At 47.7% G+C, this 14547-nt stretch overlaps 1 protein-coding gene across 2 annotated transcripts in view; it reads right to left on the reverse strand.

Moving 5' to 3' along the window:
- PPP1R37 (protein phosphatase 1 regulatory subunit 37) overlaps nt 1-14547 on the reverse strand; it is a 52105-nt gene that overhangs the window by 13351 nt on the left and 24207 nt on the right. For both annotated transcript variants that reach the window (XM_077932255.1, XM_028742199.2), the window contains exons 2-6: nt 9166-9263; nt 7196-7241; nt 5367-5467; nt 2898-3017; nt 461-611 (exon numbers count right to left, since the gene is read on the reverse strand). In XM_077932255.1, the coding sequence (XP_077788381.1) occupies nt 461-611; nt 2898-3017; nt 5367-5467; nt 7196-7241; nt 9166-9263 (516 nt within the window). The remainder of the gene's footprint in view (nt 1-460; nt 612-2897; nt 3018-5366; nt 5468-7195; nt 7242-9165; nt 9264-14547) is intronic.

Genomic DNA, 14547 nt, shown 5'->3' on the forward strand with positions numbered 1-14547 from the left:
CATACTTGGAAGAGTCAGGATGAACCAAAACCAGAGCATGTGTGGTTCCTATTCAATCCTCCCCTATATTTTTCGACACCTCCCCTGCCCCCCATCATGGACTCTGCATGCGGATCTGGGAGCTTTGGCAAGGCAAGGGTGCCCTTCGAGCCTCCACACTGCGCCTTTCAAGGATCTAGGCAGACTGAAGAGCCCAGGGGTGAGGGAAGGCAACAAGGGGGCTTCTGCCTGCATCAGTGGGGACTGCTCTGCCCCTCATTATGACCATCAATTCTGGCACATTCGCAGTGCTGCAGAGGGATGCCTTTGGCAGGCAAGGAGCCCTCGCAGAAAAGACGCCTGCTAGCAGGAAGCTGAGCTCTCAGCAGGGAATTAGGAAAAGTGACAATGGAAGCGGAGGGTCAGTAAGAGAGAAGGGCGTTTGGCTGGGTATACACAGAGGGCAACTCAAGCTGTTCACCTAGCAACATAAGGGGCCGCCCCGACAGGCTGGCGTTCTCCAGGTGCAGCACGGTCAGGCTGTTGCTGATGCGCAAGGCGCGCGCCACAAACGGTGCCGAGTGATCGAGCAGAGGGGTGTTGCGGGCGTCCAAGTACTGGAGGCAGTTTGTCTGAGGAAGGAAGGAAAGGTTGAGAGTCAGGTCATAGAAAGGTATGAACGGTGCTGTACCTGGATATCAACAAACGTTTCAGCTCAGAACGCCCGTGAGCCAGAGGTGCTCTTAGCCAGCACCTCAAAGCAGGTTGTCGCGCAGCCAAGTCAAAGGGCTGGAAGCAGCCAGAAGAGCATGCAGTGGACCAGACATGCGCAGCAGGAGAGAACAATCAGTATACAGTGATACCTCTGGTTACAAACTTAATTCGTTCTGGAGGTCTGTTCTTAACCTGAAATTGTTCTTAACTTGAAGCACCACTTTAGCTAATAGGGCCTCCCACTGCCGCTGCCGTGCGATTTCTGTTCTCATCCTGAAGCAAAGTTCTTAACCCGAGGTACTATTTCTGGGTTAGCGGAGTCTGTAACCTGAAGCGTCTGTAACCCGAGGTACCACTGTACTGAAAGTGAAACCACTGCTGCTCCTGAGTTCTCATGGCACCAGCACCCGGCTGCAGCCCGTGGCGAGGGACGCAGCTTGTGGTTTCACTCATGATATAACGCCGGGTGAAGCAGCCATCTCGCACTGGCCCTCATACCGCTGACGGAAGAACAAGCTACGTCGGCCAGGTCAATGGAGCTTGTTCCTCCCTCGGCTGCCCACACAGGCAGGCGGCTTGTTTCTATTTCTGCGTTGAGGGGCGCATGGCTGCCTGCTTGCACAAGCTGGAGGCTCTGGTAGACTTCTCCGTTTAGGAGCTAGCAACCGCACACCCGCACTCCTGAACAGACAAAGAGTTAGCTCACACCCCCTGCACGAGCGAAGGGGCGGGCTTCTCAGATGATCAAGCCCCCCGTCTTCAGATCGCGCAGGGTGGGTGGGTTAGCTCTTCCTCCCAGGAGGAAGTCCTGGGGCTGCCTTACGCTGCCACCGGGCCCGGCGCTTGGCATCAGGCAGCCCAGCTCCACAAGCTGTGGATGGGGTGCCTTGTGGAGGGGTACAGAGGCTGCTGTCGCTGTTTAAAGAGAAAAAACTTTAAAGAGACTTGTGGTAAGATTCCTGTCTGCTGTGCAGGCTTTGCATAGCACTCCACACTGGGGAAACTATTCTATTTGCAGCTAGGAACAGCAAGATCCGTAAGCCCGTTAAAGCAGGAGATTATCACTGAGTTCCTGAATTAACAGAGCGCGGGTGTGAATAGGGGTGTGTGTCAATCTGAACTTATTCTATGGTTTATTACTGCAGATCATGGCGTAAGTAAATGGACTGGCATAACTTAACAGGAAACGAGATTCCCCACTATGAACCTTGCTTGACCCTGGAACCAGCTTTATCACAGTGTGTTCCGAAAGCCATTCAGGAAAACATCCTGAGCTCCTCAAGCCTGGCAAAGGTCAGCAGGTATAGATCAAGTCGCCAGCAAAGTCTGTTTCAACACCTGAATGGATGCCATCGAGATAACAGTGAGATAATGCTAAGGTGGGAGGCAGACGAAAGGATCACCAAGGTTTAGTCAATTGCACATGGGAACAGATTCTTTCAAGCTTTTGTAAAGCAAAGCACACAGAGTGGGGCGCAGGCAGGAAAGAATAAAATTGGAAATTATAGGAATTGTTCATCTCAAGGCCCTCCTCCCTTTTCGCATGGAGGGCATGGGCTGAAATCAGGATTTTTAAAAACCCCAGTCAGCTCTCGCAGCTCCAATAGCTTACCCAGCGCTCTCAAGGAATCAGCACAAACCCACTTTGCCTTAAGGACACGTATATCTCCCCCTCCATTTCTGCCTTACTTTTAGTCTGAGTTCTGTGGCACAACTGTCACAACACATTTCTATGGATTTTTAAAAATAGTTAGGGAATCTTTTACTCTTCAGATCAAGGTGTGTGTATATGATAGGATTTGCTGCCTGCTTAAATTGTAATTTTGCTGGAACATTAATATAGTCTGTCCTACTGGAGTCCCTATGTCTGCCACTGGCACCAGACAGTACAAATTTCTTCCACCAGGGAAATCTACAGCTGGGCCCATGGAATCGTGGAGAACCTGTCAATGCTCACTCTAAGGGAGGGAAAGTCTTTTTTTCTTGGCTGGGGGGGGGGGGGGGAGCAATAACACTGCCCCAGAAATGTTAACTTATGGCATTTCCAGGCAATGGGAGCTGCAGCTTGACGGTGAAACTGGGCTTGGGCATGAATGAGGACCCGGGCTCAGTGCTTGCCCTCTTTTTGCAACACTACTGCAAGCGATGCAATTTCGGGGGCGGGGAAAGAAGAGGGGAAATGCTTTCTAACCATGAATACAAACCTTCCTCATCATGTGCGCGGCGGCCTGCCAACCTCGTGTGCCGATGTGTTTGTTAAATGAGATGTTGAGGTGTGTGGCTGACTCATAGTATTCAATCATATCAAACAGCGCCGAGGCACCCTGGCAAAAACAAAAGGAGAAAAAACCAGGACTGTTAGCAAGGGTGTGGCCGCAGCAGCCTGTCCTGGGTGCGACCCAGAGAGGGCGCAAAATGGGCAAAGTTCATGCAGCAATGCTGATAATCTCTTAAGACAACATTACACAATGTACAAGTTCTCATTGTGGTTTGAAACGAGGTGCGCTTTTCCAAGGGGGTAGATCCAAACCAAGTATCAACTTGCTCACAGCCCAAATCTGCATGTGACTACTTGGAAGAAAGTCTCGCTGTGTGCAAATGGAGCAGACTTCCAGAATCGCAGCACACCTTGCCACAAGGCCTCACTGACCCGGTCCTGCAGCCTAACACAGTACAGCACATCACTCAGCTGGTTAGAGTGTGGTGCTGATAATGCCAAGGTTGCAGGTTCGATCCCCGTATGGGGCAGCCGAATCTTCCTGCGTTGCAGGAGGTGGGACTAGATGATCCTCAGGGCACCTTCCTCAGCTACTGAGTATTACTGATGGGAGAGGAAGGAAGGGCGAGACTATCCGGAGACAGCAAGCAGGTCTTTTGCACAAGTTTCAGAGCAGTAGGAACATGGAAGCTCCGCAAGCAGTAAAGGTCTGCAAAGAATCAAATTCAAAACTCTTCAAATTTGATCCTCGATTTATGAATGCGCCTGCTGTTATTTGTTCATCGCTACTTCTCAAATGCCATTTCTGGTTCTGAAGTTCTGCAATGAAATGTATTGTTCGTCTAATTTGTATACTGTGGGGCTCAGGGCTAGTGGGAGGGGGAAGGAGACTGGAGGCTGCCCCCAGGGAAATAACTGGCTAGTCATAGCACTGAAAAACCAGTAAACTAAGTCAAGGAGACAACACAAGACCTGTCTTGCTCTATGCTTCCAACCACAAACTATTTGTTATTTCGCGTTGGGACTTGCTTATCAACAAGCCTATGAGAGGAGCAGACTGTACTGGCACAATGTACTCAAATGCAACTCCCGTAATTTGCATGAAGAGGGAACCACAACACATCGCTGATGGCTGTGTAATTTAAGATGAGACACTCAGAGTAGACCTACTGAATTACTTGCCATGACTAGCTTAGGCTCATTCATTCCAACGGGTCTACTCTGAGTAAAAGTTAGCTGACTACAGCCCTAGATTTATACTTTTTAACAGGGAGCGGGCAGGGGGGGAGAGGGAGAATTTGGAGCTGGTCATCCATCACTTTCAAGTGCCTAATAAATGAAGGGGTCATTTTTATTTTTGTTTTAATGCTGGATGTACATCTTAACAAAGTGGGCCATAAACCTTGTCCACAGATGGAGTGGGAAGACATGGCAGAATCCCAAGGTGGAATTGTGGGGGGTGGTCACATTTAAGTCCTCATGCAAGAAGAAAACAAGCACAAAAGGGAGGACATTTTTAACCTCATCCATCTCCCAGCTGTGCCAATTCTCCACTTGCCTGGAGCTTTGCTAGCTTTTTAAAAGAGGGAGGTTATTCAAGAATGGCAACCTCCTACCTATATTCTGAAGGAGCACAATTCACTTTTCCCTACATTACAGGGGGTTGAACTAGATCAGTGTTTCCCAACCTTGGGTCTCCAGCTGTTTTCGGACTGCAATTCCCATCATCCCTGACCACTGGTCTTGTTAGCGAGGGATGATGGGAGTTGTAGTCCAAAAACAGCTGGAGACCCAAGGTTGGGGAACACTGAACTAGATGACCCTTCGGACACCTTCCAATTCTACAATTCTATGATTTAATGTGCAGATCAGGCCTTAGACAGGGTCCAGGGAGTGATGAGAACGAACCTTTGTAAGGCCACCTCAACCTGCCACCACTCTCACCCTACGTGGCCACCAGCAGCTCAACAGGATTTTAGATTTGAACACCTTGCCTCTTCCAAATTAAGGGGCCTCACTAATGTGTCTTATGAACAGGGCCCCCAAAGCCTAGACAGAGCCATCACTAGCCAATGTTAGGAATCCACTTTCAGGAAGCAATTTGCTGCAGTTTTTGAAGAGCAGCTTGTCAAGATATTCAGTCTGAGGACTCAAGCCAGTCACACCATTTGGAGGGACCTGTGATCTGGTAGCAAAGCTCTGTGTGCACAAGGGCCCAGGTTCAATCTCCAGCCACAGGCCTGGGAAAACGCTTTGCCGAAGATGCCAAAGAGCTGTTGGTGATGGGAACAGACAACACTAGGCCACATTCCTTATATCTAAACGCTCAGCCCCGAACTGTAAGTTCCTCCATGTTAAAGAATGGCAGGATTCAGCTCAGCTGACTGTTCACAAGGGGTGGGGGGGGGGCGGAGGAGAAGAAAGGCAGTTCTTTATATGTTACATGCAAACCTACATCTTCATCTAGGTTCGTTTGCTCCAAATCCACTATTTTGAACTGGAGGCGCTTAAAAATCTCTTCCAGGGCCTCACAAGCCTTGTAGTCTAACTTCTCGCCTGGAAAACAAGAGACAAAGTAAATCTGCAAGCCTCCAGCATTTAAAAGGGTTCACTGTCAAGCACAGGATGCATTACATCCGTATTTCTCAAATGTGGGTCCTCAGCTGTTCTTGGACTACAACTCCCATCATCCCTAGCTAGCAGGACCACTGGTCAGGGATGATGGGAGCTGCAGTCCAACAACAACTGGGGACCCAAGTTTGAGAAACACTGGATTAAAAACTGGAAAACAACCGAGCTAGAGAGACCCAGGCATTAAGCTGCAACTTGGTGGGGTACAAAAATGATTTAAACCAGGGGGGGAGGCTGGTTTAAACCAGACTTTCTAATGACACTTCATCATCTATTCCCTAAACAATGGTGCAAATCTAAATAGGAACATTCTAAAAACACCTGCTGCATGAGAGCTAAGAACTGGCGTTCTAAATATTACAGGAAAGGCAGAGCTATTGTATTTTTTGCTCTATAAGACGCACCAGACTACAAGACGCACCTAGTTTTTGGAGGAAGAAAACAAGAAAAAAATATTCTGAATCCCAGGAGCCAGAACAGCAAGAGGGATCGCTGCGCAGTGAAAGCAGCGATCCCTCTTGCTGTTCTGGCTTCTGGGGTAGCTGCACAGCTTGCATTCGCTCCATAATACGCACACACATTTCCCCTTACTTTTTAGGAGGGGAAAAGCGAGTCTTATAGAGCAAAAAATACAGTATTTCTTAAACATATATGCCACCCTTTCCTCCAAAAGAACCCAGGACATTAAGCTGAATGTTTTGCACCACGAAGCATTGTTGGAGCTGTACTCCAAATATGAAGAACGACTGCAGGCCTGGGCTTCGTTTCTGCTAAGGAGCCAGCAAGCCCAAAGTGGCAGCTCTTTCCCCTCCTCCTGCCCAATCACATACCATCTGCTCAGCCACCGCTTTGCTTTTCCACTCCAATGAAGTCCCCACCCTTGTATGCCTTGGGGCCTTCGCAATCTTCTCCGCCCTGCCCACTAGGACTAGCCTCTCAACGGCAGCAGAAATTTCACAGGCAAACTCTGTACGTAAACATGGCCTGGAGTCAGCAACCTGTATCCGCAGTACGGACAGGATGCTCACTCGTTTGTTTGGAAGGAGCGACTCGCTGGTTATGAAATATGAAACCAGGTGAGGGAGTGGGAGAGGCGAGGGAGGGGATGACCCCACGTAACCCCAAATCAGGGCCACGTGCGCCTCTAGTTTGGAGTCAGCCGTGTGTTCCGTTTGCATGTGCCAAACATGGTTACACAATCTGGTTCGTTTCCAAACATTTGCGGGCTATTGCAAATGTTAAATCTGGGACTAGAGAAAGGATTTGGGATGTGAACAAAATGGGGTGCTGTTGGGGGGGGGGGAGGGTTGGAGGAGGGTGTAGATGCATGCTGGCAAACCTCTGAAATAGTGAGCTGGCTTCAGAACGCAAGATTTCCATGCGTTTGCCAGCAAAACAAGACCTCTGAGTTTATCATATCTGCACATGACATTATGTTGTAACACCTGTGGCCTAGGCGAAATGATCCCACATTTACAACACTGAACATTCCTTCTCCCCAACCCCTCCTAATCTCCAAAGGGGACCATTTCCAAGCACAGACTCCCAGATAGAAGGTTTGAGGCATCACAGTCACAGAGAAATAACCAGAGTCGGCAAGGTAATCGTGATCTGCACTGTGTCAACAGAAGACTTGGGAACGGAAATATGTACCTTTCAGATCCAGGCACTCTATCCTGGGAGTCAAGTCTTTATATTCCTGCAATAAAGCAACAAGAAATTACTACACACGGAAGGGAATGGCTTAAAGGTAAGATATAATGAAGAAGAAGACCTAAAGGGAAGCATGGACAGCCCAGTGTTTCAAAAGTTCTATGTAATATGAGCGTCTTTCATTTCCCAATCTGATCCAGGCCCAGCCCAATTTGGTTCAGATCCAGAGTTAGGAACAGGTCCGATGAGAGGAGATATCCCGATATATAAGGGGTAGCTCCTTCCTCCAGGACTGGTTTGGGCTGCTCCTGGGTCCAATCTGGAGACTGGCCTTTTTTAAACAACAACACAATTTTCTTTTTTTAAAAAAAGAAATGAACAAGACAGATGTACACACATTTACACGCACACTTCTAATAACAGATTTAATAATAAAATTTCCCAGCTAATAGAAGGGCGAAAAGTTCATTACACCAATGTAAACAATGACTAGGGATGCACATAATCAAATCTGTCATTCCAGAAACTGATAATAGCTGGCCACTTCATAACAAAGAGGTTTTCATTCATCGGCCCAAATATACAATGCAAGTGTGTGCATTACACCGCAAATCGTGCAAAACAAGTAGAGGTGGATTCATTTTCCTGCCCTGGTTCATGATAATTGACATTTTGGTTGCTACTGGTAATTCTTCAATCATCTCAACATGAGCTGAAAGCTCAGTTGATGATTTTCTGTCCCAAGCTGTTGTTTTCAGAGAAGGAAGGGTTTCAAATCAAAATGAGGGGCAAAATTGTCCTCCCTCTTTCACACCCTGGGTGTGTAAATGGCACCATTTTGAAGGTTCCTGGGAACCCAAATACTTGAAGGGGGACCTCTCCCTCCCTCAGCCTGCCCAGCTCTCACGTTCTGCAAAAGAGAGGGCCTTCGTCTTGTCCTGCCAATGGGTGTTGCCCATTGTGCAATGACATGGGCCATAATGTCCCATGTCATAATGTCCCCGTCTGGGGAACCCCTGCCCTTTGGAGTGGGTCTCTGCTGCTGAATTGGAAGATCTTGTTCCTTTTGCTTGCTTCCAGCAACAGAGAGAGCAGCACTTCCTAAAACCACCCAAACAGCAGCCGCTATGGGAAAGAGGCTAGGAAGCTGCTCGTTGGAGCAGTAATGGGCTCTAGATCACTGTTGCCTGCATGGATAGATTTATCCCTGTATGCTTTTAGGGAGGGCCCAAAGCTCAGCATCTTCAGTTACTGTAGACTGGAAAGAGAAGCTGCTGAATTGCAAATCATTACCAAACTTAAAACCATGGAGACACCTGGCCTGAATAAAGACATTGGATTCTTATCTCACTATACATGACAAAGCCATTTTTCACCTTCTCACCCCTTGCTTTTTCCTGTAAGACCTACTGCAGTCGTTAATAGTCGTCAACAGGCTCATCACAGCTATCTGCCAATCACCCATCCCCACCCTCCTCTGAGTAATACCCCTCCCCACCTTCTCACTATATAGAAGGATCTGGCAACTTCTGTTTCAGTGTATCTGAAGAAGTGTGCATGCACACGAAAGCTCATACCAAGAACTAACTTAGTTGGTCTTTAAGGTGCTACTGGAAGGAATTTTTTTTGTTTCAGTTACTGTGTGAAGCACCTTCCGTTGTTCATAACCTTGCAGGCTCACTTAGCTCTCTGCGCTCTGGCCCAGTTCCCTCTCTAGGTTAGTACAGCCATCTTGGAAGCAATGGAAAGACACACACAAACCTCGTCCTTGTTTAGTGTTTGCTGCGCTACATGGGCCTGGGCTGCAGCCTTTGAAATACATGTCACCCAACTTCAAGAGAGGACTTTTTTTATTACTGTTCAGTTCCAGTGATAGCCAGCTTTCTTCAGTGTTTATAAAAATCCATCTCTGCCTTTGACAGACGAATCTGATAAGCGTTTCTGCTGCGCACTTAAGGAAAGGCACATACCTGGATCTGCTTCAGTAGTTTGGGTATCTGTTTACAGTTTAACTTCTGACAGGCTTGCTTGTAGGCGGTGATAATTTCTTCCACAGTCACATTCTGAGCTGAAAGAGAGAGAGAGAAAGGATCATACTGATGGTTAGCAGTCCATTTGATTTATGCCGCCTACACACTGTAAGGAGCCTTTGGGGTGGGACAGGGTATTTTTAAAAGTCAAACAACCAGATAAACAAATACACATCAAGTAAATTTTCAAAAGCCGTATTGCAATTTCACAGGTCACCTGTCATTAGTGGTGAGTGCTAGCTAAAACCTTGCAACCAGATTATAATATAGTGCTCTGTCAAATACCACTCTTATTAGCAGAAGAGTGGGATATATAAATATTAAATAATCATAAAGAACACTTTCTTGCTTGTAAGAGCCGCAACATGCACAGGGACCAATTCTCCATCTCTTCATGCATTAGAAAGTTGCAGAAGAGGTGCCCCGCAAGATGAATGCCTCGCAAGACGAAAAACCCGCTAGATGAAAGGGTTTTCCGTTTTTGAGTTGCTTCGCAAGACGATTTTCCCTATGGGCTTGCTTCGCAAGACGAAAACGTCTTGCGATTTTTTTTCGCTCCCCCCCCTTTTTCTAAGCCGCTAAGCCGCTAATAGCCTTTTAGCCGCTAAGCCTTTAATAGCCGCTAAACCGCTAATCTGCTAATAGGGTTGCTTCGCAAGACGAAAAAACCGCTAGACGAAGAGACTCGCGGAACGGATTATTTTCGTCTTGCGAGGCACCACTGTAATAGGGGAAACTGAGGCGGGAGAGAGGGGAACTGGAGTGATGTTTTTGTGTGTGCCAATGAAACCAGCTTCAGGACTAGTCATAAGGATTTGGCTCCTTATGCAAACTTTTATTCTCAAGTGTGCGATACCTGAGAAAAGAGATTGGGGGTATTTTTTTTTAACCTAGGTGCCAGCATTTGGTTTCTAGGATTTTTCCAGCCCTGTCCAAGCAGCCAGCATTTTTGCTGGTGTTAGCAGATGTTGCATAATGAGATGATTTGCCAGAATCCCGACAGCAGCCACAAAGCTTTGTTCACTGGAGCAGGGAATCGGGTACCTCAGGTGCCAGATAGTCAAATTGATTCAAGCAGCAGAATGCAGATGTCTGAGCTCAGACACTGGATTCTTTCAAAGCTGAAAGCTAGCACATTTAAGCATCGCCACTGCATTTCAGGTGTTCAGAGCTCCTTTACACACATTTGCTTACGAAAGAGGTGTAAGGGGTGTTAGGGGAGGGAGACACATCATGCTCTTTCTGAGGCAGCTTGTCCACCTTTGGTCCCCACCCTGATCTTTGCTCTCACTTGTGGCTCCTAGAAGCTGTCAGAATGGAAGAGCAGCCACACCTCAGGAATGGCTTTGACTGGCGGGCTAAACCAGGTGAGAGTAGCCAATGGGTATCAAACCCTCAGTGAGTTAGGATCCAGCAGACTGAGCAGACAAGACCAATAGCGCGTCCAACGGTCAAGAAGGCAGATTCTGCACGTGCTGTGGAGGGAAGTGAGGGGCAGATGGGGCTCGTCCACCTGGGAAGGGAGCCCATCTAGGAGAAGGAAAACTCTGGTCCTCAACCTCTGCTGCCTTGCAGAATATCTTTGGGAGAAGAAAAAGGCTAAGGAGTAAACCCAACACAAATCTGGAGTGGCGTCCCTAAGACAACTGGATGGTCCCTTGTATGCCTCCTTCCGGCAACTCCTGCAGCCAAGCTGGTACTGAATGTATTGCTCTGCTTTCCTTTGGACCACATCAGTGAGGCCAAGAGTGGGGGGTTGTCTTGTCTTCTGGGCAGTTCAGGACCTCCACAACCACTGCCCTCCACAGCTTGCGCCCAGAGAAGTCACTTCGGTGCTGCTAACACAGCAGTTAGACTTTGCCCCTAGAGGTGCACTCCATTGTTTCAAGACAGTCAGATGCCAACAACAGCTTATGGGAGCTCTGAAAAGTGATACCAGCATTTGCACCCCCAAATTGCATGTGGAGGTAAAGGCCAGGATCCAGAGCATCACCCTACATGTGCACACGGGATTGGGCTTGCCCAGTGGGAAGCTTGCCTTTATAAAAGTAAAAACCACCAAGAGAGTTTGATCCCAAATCTACCAGGCTTCATTACAGATTAAAGAAAATAATTCAGCTAAATGGATAGTTAATTTAAAGCCTTACCTATGACCACTGGCGAATAAATTCACTACAGTCATCCCTCATGTTACGTTTGCTTCATGTTACGTTCTTTAAGGTCCCGCGGCGACCCGGAAGTACCGGAAACGGTTACTTCCGGGTTTCGGCTCTCACGCATGCACAGAAGCACAAAATGACGTCACATGAATGCGCAGAAGCGGCAAATAGCAACCCACACGTGCGCAGACGTGCCGCTGTGGGTTGCGTTCTGCTCATGTTGTGAACGGGCCTCCAGAACGGATCCCATTCGCAACCAGAGGTACCACTGTATTGCTTCCCTCTGTGTGAAAAGTATTTTTAATTGTCAAAAACAAATGGGAGGGGCTCAGGTGTATGCTGGAAACATGGAAGGGAAAGGATAATTTTGCTCATTGGTGGTGGTTCTGTTATTAAAACTATAAAATGTATACTAGATCCTATTAATGACACGCTGAGAGTTAAAATTAACACAGGATCCCAAGATGTTTTTATTAGCAATTTCCACAGGAATTTTATTATTTGATTTGACCATGGCCCATCAAGATTCAGCATGCCCAAAACTTGAAACCTCCCCCCCCCCAAAGTGACACATAACAGCACAGGATTTAGCAGTACTCGGGCAATTTACTGGAGCTATCTGGGGAATGACAAAAGGTATGTAATCTCAATTGTTTTGAGAGAGACTGAAAGCGTTGCAAACTTTATTGCAATAGTAGACCAAACAGAATGACTGGAAATTCTTTTCCATTACTGTAAATTGTATTAATGAACTGTTTTGTGATTCTCTCATGATTTCAGGGCAGGCTACTAGCACATTTTGTCCTTTGAAACAAAAAGACTGCACACCCATGATGACACACGTCACACAGAGCAGCTGAGGTGACATTTGAACCGGGGCCTTCCTAGTGCAATGTGTGTTTTGAGACGGACAACTCTTTCATGAAAATCTTGGGTCTCTGTTTTAAAAAAGCAATCTTCTAGTGCCTCTTCTTGCAAATATTGTTATTGTTATCAGATACATTTCTGGTTCCTTTATTCGTGAAAAGTGACCCAAAGCGGCTTAAAAAATACCAACACTAAAACAAAGAATAAAATTGAAAACAAACCCTAAAAACCAACCATAGTATGTAAAAAGGCAGAACTAACACAACCCAGGGATGCGGGTGGCGCTGTGGGTTAAACCACAAAGCCTAGGACTTGCTGATCAGAAAGTCGGCGGTTCGAATCCCCGAGACGGGGTGAGCTCCCGTTGCTCGGTCTCTGCTCCTGCCAACCTAGCAGTTCGAAAGCACGTCAAAGTGCAAGTAGATAAATAGGTACCGCTCCGGTGGGAAGGTAAATGGTGTTTCTGTGCCAGAAGAAGCTTAGTCATGCTGGCCACATGACCCGGAAGCTGTATGCCGGCTCCCTCAGTCAATAAAGCGAGATGAGCGCCGCAACTCCAGAGTAGGCCACGACTGGACCCAATGGTCAGGGGTCCCTTTACCTTTAACACAACCCACCCAACTAAGTTAAGAGGCCACAAGTACACCTAAAACCCTTCAAATAAAGGACATAGAACCTAGCTGAAAATAAATGTTTTCGCCTGCTGCCTAAAAATAAATACGATGCACCAGGCATGTCTCCTGCCTTCCACACGCAGGGAGCCACCACTGAGAAGGCCTGTTCTCAAGTTTCCACCGTCTGCACCTCCCTCAGAGGTGGGCACAGAGAGAAGGGCCTCCAGTGATGAGCACAGGGTCTGGCTAATTCATGTGGGGAGAGGTGGGCCTTGAGGTCCTGAGCTACTTACGTCTTTCTAGGTCAAAAGCAGCTCGTTCAATTGCGCTGGAAACTAATTGGTAGCCAGGGCAGTCGTGCCAGAATTAGTTTCACGCTCAAAAGCGCATTAGCAACATTTGCAGACATTCCCAAAGCCAGAGGAGCTGTGGAATTAAGCTCCACAGATGCCAGAGCTTCAGCACCTTGTCTACGCCAGCGCAAAATGCCTTGCAAAAACTTAATCTGGCAAAGTCTGGAGAGAAGGAAGCCTGCCAGTGCGAGGAAATGAAGGCAGGGCTGGGAAAAGACGACACAGAGGGTCTTACAAGGGATAAGGGTAAGGTAGAAATCAGGTGCGACGGAACAGTAGCAGCAACTTTGGAAGGAGGGAACTTTGCTCCCAGCCTTCATCCACAAACCACATAGCAGGGGCCAGAACCAGTCTCTTTGATTCAGAGGGGCTTGCAGGGGGCCTAGACTTCTTTGCTCCCCCTTCCCAAAGAGCTCCTTGCCCCTCCCAATTGGCTAGGAGAAGCTATTGCAAAGCAGGAGAAATTAGGGGAAGGGCTTTGAAAAACTGTGCCCTGTTATGGCTGGATTTGGGGGTACCTTGCAGCAGAATTTTAGGGGGATTGCTTTAGCACAATGTACATGCACTGCCCCATTTACTGTCAATTTACCGTATTTTTTGCTCTATAAGACACACCAGACCACAAGACGCACCTAGTTTTTGGAGGAGGAAAACAAGAAAAAAACAACATTCTGAATCTCAGAAGCCAAGAGGGATCGCTGCGCAGTGAAAGCAGCAATCTCTCTTGCTGTTCTGGCTTCTGGGATAGCTGCGCAGCCTGTATTCGCTCCATAAGATGCACACATATTTCCCCTTACTTTTTAGGAGGGAAAAGGTGAGTCTTATAGAGCAAAAAATACGGTAAATTGCTTGTGCTACCCTAGGAAGGAGTCCCCCCCCCCTCACCTCCATTGCCCCAATCGTCCCTCCAAAGGAGGAAGATAGCAAGAGGCCTGTTATTAAGGCAAGAAATTCTGGCAGCCCTTAATAGCTGCCCTCAAAGCGTCCTTTTTACACACCAGAACAGACAGAGACCGACTTGGAACGCTCCGAGAGCAGCAAAACAAGTGGCTTGCATCACAAAACGGAGTTCGTTGCGCAGGGATCCAATTACAACATTGTAATCCGGTCTGGATTACTGAAGCAGAGCGATCTCTCCACCCCCCACTCCAGGCTCAGTTCGGAGAAAGGATAATTCCACCACTAACGTAATTATCGGGGAAGACCAGAAATTTCCAAGCTGCGGCAGCTGCTGCACACTTCCACTTTAATTGCTTTATTGTGCGGGCCAGGCGTTCAGATATGCGGAGAGAAAGAAGTCTTTGATTTGGCATTACATTTCGTTCTGGG

This window comes from Podarcis muralis, chromosome 7 (genome assembly GCF_964188315.1).
Source record: "Podarcis muralis chromosome 7, rPodMur119.hap1.1, whole genome shotgun sequence".
NCBI lineage: Eukaryota > Metazoa > Chordata > Lepidosauria > Squamata > Lacertidae > Podarcis > Podarcis muralis.